The sequence below is a fragment of the Anastrepha ludens genome, chromosome 6 (assembly GCF_028408465.1).
Source record: "Anastrepha ludens isolate Willacy chromosome 6, idAnaLude1.1, whole genome shotgun sequence".
Classification (NCBI taxonomy): domain Eukaryota; kingdom Metazoa; phylum Arthropoda; class Insecta; order Diptera; family Tephritidae; genus Anastrepha; species Anastrepha ludens.
In genome coordinates this window covers 73,984,519-73,989,729 of record NC_071502.1, presented here as the reverse complement: position 1 = coordinate 73,989,729, position 5,211 = coordinate 73,984,519, and the positions used below count along the sequence as shown (strand labels likewise).

Sequence of the window (5,211 nt, the reverse complement as noted above, 5' to 3'; positions counted from 1 at the left end):
TGTAGAATTTGTTATAACAAGCTTACGATGGATGGCAATTAACACATTGCGGAAGTGTTAATTTGGCATAATTATTTGAAGCAGATTTTATATTGTAGATACGCAAAATATTCGCTCCAGTTTTTATTCAGTGGTTGCAAAAACCTACTTATGCAATGTAGAGTCAGCTTTCATACTTTTTTTCGGCAACAAAAATTTTTTAATTACTTTTATGTATATTAAAATAAAAAGCAACAAAATTATTTTCAGAAATAATATAATCTTATTATTAGAAATTCTGAAAAATAACATAAAAAATATTCATTTATTGCTGCATATGTATATACATAAAGGCTCAAAATATACTTTTTTACATGAAATAAACTTAATACAATCAGGTGCATAAGTGCTTAAAAATAAACAATTTAAATAAAGAACAACTATCAAATATCTACGAGTTAAGTTCATAAGGGCCTTTTGTGCCCTCGTGGAACCATAAGAACTTATATATATAAGCTCATACATATTACTACTACAACTACTCTACTCTTATGTACAATTAAAGATAGCAGAGCTAATAAATATTTAACAGAGCAAAATATCTGTCAAACATTTTTTTCAGTCTATCATCTCAAATTGCCAACCACAAACGGGAAACAAATATAAAAAAACTGTAATATGCTTAAGCATTATCCCTCGTATTTCAGTCACATTTCTCTTGAATAACGTGGCACCCACCTCAACAGCTGACACTTTCTCACGGGTTCGCTTTATAAAGTTCCTTTTACTTCTGTTCTTTTTAGCCAAATAAATTGGGTACAAACAGCTTCTTGCGTTTGCCATGTGTACGCTTATTATTTGCTCCATTCACCGTTGTGGTGGTCCCAGTATCTGCACGCCTATTGCCATGGATGACTGATTCTGGTATAGCAGTGATGTAGCCATTCTCGACATAATAGTAACCGCGCCGCAAGCGACTCAGATGATAATCGGTAATCGGGTGTTGATAGGGTACAATATATTCCTGATCAATGGTATCAACATAGCCAAGTTCTGTCACTGCAGGTTTGCCATCTATGCCACCGATGTAATTGCCACCGCCAACCAGCAGAAAGACTAGGCTGGAGCAGGTGTAGAAAAACTGAAATGATAAGAAATGAGAAGAAGTGATTAAGAGTTATAAAAAAAGTGATTAAGTGAAATTACATGGATCGAGAGATTTAAGTGTAAATTTCCATTAAGTGGACATTGAGAAATGAAAAGATTAAAAACGCTTCGGATGAGACCTCCCTATACTGATGACGACCACTGCAAACGAAATAAGGATTACGATTTGAGGACATGCACCTGGAATGTCCAGTCCCTTAGTGGGGCAGGTGGCTCTGCCCGGCTGGTTGATGTCCTCGTGGGAGTAAAGGCTGACATCACTGCCATTCAAGAGATGCAATGGACGGGACAAAGAAAGAAAAGCGTAGCACCTTGTAACGTCTACTACAGCCGCCATGTAAAGGAGCGAAAATTCGGTGTTGGATTTGTTGGGGGAGCGAGACTTCGTCGCCAAGTACTGTCGTTCGATCCGGTGGACGAGCGTCTCGCAAAAATCCGCATCAAATCCCGTTTTTTAACATATCGCTAATTTGCGCCCACGTCCAGACGGAGGGGAAGAACGATACGACCAAAGATTCATACTATGAGCGCTTGGAACGTTCCTATGAGCGCTGCCCCCGCCACGACATAAAAATCGTGCTTGGCGACTTCAACGACGAAACATGGTAGTCTGCAGCACCAGATTCCAGCATAAGAAGATTCACCAAGCCACCTGGCTGTCTCCTGATCGAAAAACACAAAACCAGATCGATCGTGTTGTGATAGATGGAAGACAAGCTACTAGCGTATTAGATGTACGTATGACCCGAGGACCCAACATCGACTCGGATCACTACCTTGTTACAGCCAAACTACGCACACGCCTCTCTGCAGTGTAAAACGTACATCTACCTACGCAAAGAATGTTCAACATCGAAAAGCTGCAATCACAACAGACAGTCAGAAGATACGCCACTCGACTCTCACTCCTGCTCTCAGAGAGTACTGCTCAACAAACCGGCATGCACTAACAATGGAGCAACATTTCTCTCCGAAGAAGAAATCGGATTTCGGCGAGCCCAAAAAAACAGTTGGTACGACGAGGAATGTTATGCTGCCGCTGAAAGAAAGGATGCCGACTATAGAGCCACGCTGCGATCGGGCGCAACACGAGCCATGTGGGATCGCTACCGAGAACTAAGAAAGAAAGATTGAATCCGAAAGAAGAAACGAGAGGCCGAAATACATGAGAGCGAAGTGCTTGCGACGCTGGCCAATAGGAACAACGGCCGAAAATTCTACCAGAAAGTTCGGCGGCTTACAGAAGGTTTTAAGACCGGGGCGTTTTCCTGTAAGAACAAAGACGGCGACCGGGTGACTGACGTACAGAGCAATATTAAATTATAGAGGGAACACTTCTCGAACCTGTTAAATCGTTGACGACGGAATTGTTGCTCCGTTACTCGATCATGACGATGTGAGAATAGCGATATCGCGGCTAAAGAACAACAAAGCCCCGGGCGCCGACGGAGTGACGGCTGAGCTATTCAAACATGGCGGCGAGGAGCTGGTAAGGTGCATGCATCAGCTCCTATGCAAAATATGGTCGGATGAAAGCATCCTGCAATATGTGCCAATTACCGCGGGATTAGTCTTCTAAATATCGCCTATAAAGTTCTAGCGAGCGTATTGTGTGAAAGGCTGAAGCCCACCGTCAACAAACTGATTGCACCTTATCAGCGTGGCTTTAGACCTGGAAAGTCTACTATCGACCAAATATTCACTATACGCCAAATCTTGGAAAATAGCCATGAAAGGAGAATCGACACACACCATCTTTTCGTCGACTTCAAAGCTGCATTCGACAGTACGGAAAGGAGTTACCTGTATGCCGCGATGTCTGAATTTGGTATTCCCGCAAAACTAATTCGGCTATGCAAGATGACGTTGCTCAACACCAGCAGCGCCATCAGCATTGGGAAGGACCTCTCTAAGCCGTTTGATACCAAACGAGGTTTCAGACAGGGTGACTCGCTATTGTGTGACTTCTTTAACCAGATGTTGGAGAGCATCGTACGAGCCGCAGAACTTAATCGCTCAGGCACAATATTTTATAAGAGCGTACAATTGTTGGCGTATGCCGATGATATCGACATCATCGGCCTTAATAACCACGCTGTTAGTTCTGCCTTTTCCAAACTGGATAAAGAGGCAAAGCGAATGGGCCTGGTGGTGAACGAGGACAAAATGAAGTACCTCCTGTCTTCAAACAAATAGTCGGCGCACTCGCGTATCGGCACCCACGTCACTGTTGACAGTTATGATTGCGAGGTTGTAAAATACTTCGTTTATTTAGGAACCAGCATTAATGCCGATAATAATGTCAGCCTGGAAATCCAACGTAGAATCTCTCTTGCCAACAAGTGCTACTTTGGACTAAGTGGGAAACTGAGCAGTAGGGTGCTTTTTCGACGAACAAAACTAACACTCTACAAGACTCTCCTCATCATGACCGTCCTAATGTATGGCACAGAAGCTTGGACGATGACAACATCCGATGAAGCGACGCTTGGAGTGTTCGAGAGAAAGACTCTGCGTAATATTTTTGGCAGCAGCGAATATCGCAGGCGATGGAACGATGAGCTGTATGAGCTTTACGACGACATAGACATTGCGCAGCAAATAAAAATCCAGCGGCTACGCTGTCTGGGTCATGTTGTTCGAATCGATACGCTCCGGCTTTGAAAGTATTCGAAGCGGTACCAGCTGGTGGTAGCAGAGGAAGAGGAAGGCCTCCTCTGCGTTGGAAAGATCAGGTGGAGAAGGACTTGGCTTCACTTGGTGTGTCCAATTGGCGCCGGTTAGCACGAGAAAGAAACGACTGGCGCGCTTTGTTAAACTCGGTAAAAATCGCGTAAGCGGTTATGGCGTCAATTAAGAAGAAGAGGAAGGACATTGAGAGAGAGAGTTAAAAATTTTATTTGTGTCAGCCCTGTAAAATTATGGCAATATTTCGATATGTTTCAATATATTGAGATGACATTTTTTTCGATAAAAGAAAATACCATAAGTTTAAATGCCCAATCTTGCAGGCTTAAACTCAGTTCCAAAATTCGCTTCAGTTAAACTAACACTAAGCTACTGACCATAAAGATGCGAGGAAAAGCCAAGCTGTTCCAATCGCTGAATTTGCTTCTGGCAAAATATTTTGGGAAAGAACTCATTATATTTTATTTAATTTGGAAATAATCACAAGAACGGTTCATTTTTTATTCCTTCTTTTTTCATGAACTATATTGTGACCTGCGTTTGTGGTCTCACGTTTTGAGATAGTTTGAAATCTACAGATTTTATAAGAATACCAAGATATGCAAGGGTAATCGAAAACTAAATTGGAATCACGCTAGATTTTGTGGGGGTAAGACTATAGGGCAGCTATTGATGAGCAATTTTAGCTGAGCGGATTTGGTGAGCGGAACAAAATTTATGACCGAAAAAATAAAGGCTAAGTTGTAGGACAAGCATTCTGACATGTATAAATACTTTTTTATACATGTTTTTTTATTTTTATTTTCAATAAGTGTTTGTTTAATTCTATATAAAGTTCTTACATTGGTACATAACTCACTTTCAAATCCATTATGCAAATCCAGTTAGAATGAAATCACTTTTGATGTCAAAACTATTTTTCACAAATAAAAATCAGTCAATGTATTGGTATATTAATTGGCCAAATAGTATATTCACTGTTTTTGCAAAAACTTTAAAGCAGCTCCAATTCGCTTATATTTTATGTTTCCACTATATATTTTGGGAGATTTATTATTTGTACACTTTTATCAAATAATTTTCTGTGCGGTTTCAGAAATATTCTAAACTTTTTAATCATTCACTAACTAAAGCTTGTTATGCTTTGGTAGTCCGTTGTGCTCTGCTTATAATCTCTTGAAAGCTAATTTTCTTTATATACCCAGCGTAGCCACATAATATTCATACATACATATGTGGACATAAGCAAATGAAAGCAAAACGCAGAGCAATAACAAAACAGCACTAAAATTGGAGGGTGGAAATAGGAAATAGAATTGTATTCAACACTTGCGCATTTGTACTTCACGCCACAAATGCAAACGTATGTGCGTAAAT

At 40.7% G+C, this 5,211-nt stretch overlaps 1 protein-coding gene across 1 annotated transcript; it reads right to left on the bottom strand.

The window, feature by feature from the left end:
- Positions 1-285: 285 nt before the first annotated feature.
- Positions 286-4,986, bottom strand: LOC128867709 (uncharacterized). The gene is made up of 2 exons (XM_054109159.1): positions 4,694-4,986; positions 286-1,120 (listed from the first exon to the last, which is right to left on the bottom strand). Exons 1-2 carry the CDS (start codon positions 4,703-4,705, stop codon positions 779-781), a joined length of 354 nt encoding a protein of 117 aa, XP_053965134.1. The 5' UTR covers positions 4,706-4,986; the 3' UTR covers positions 286-778.
- Positions 4,987-5,211: the final 225 nt, after the last annotated feature.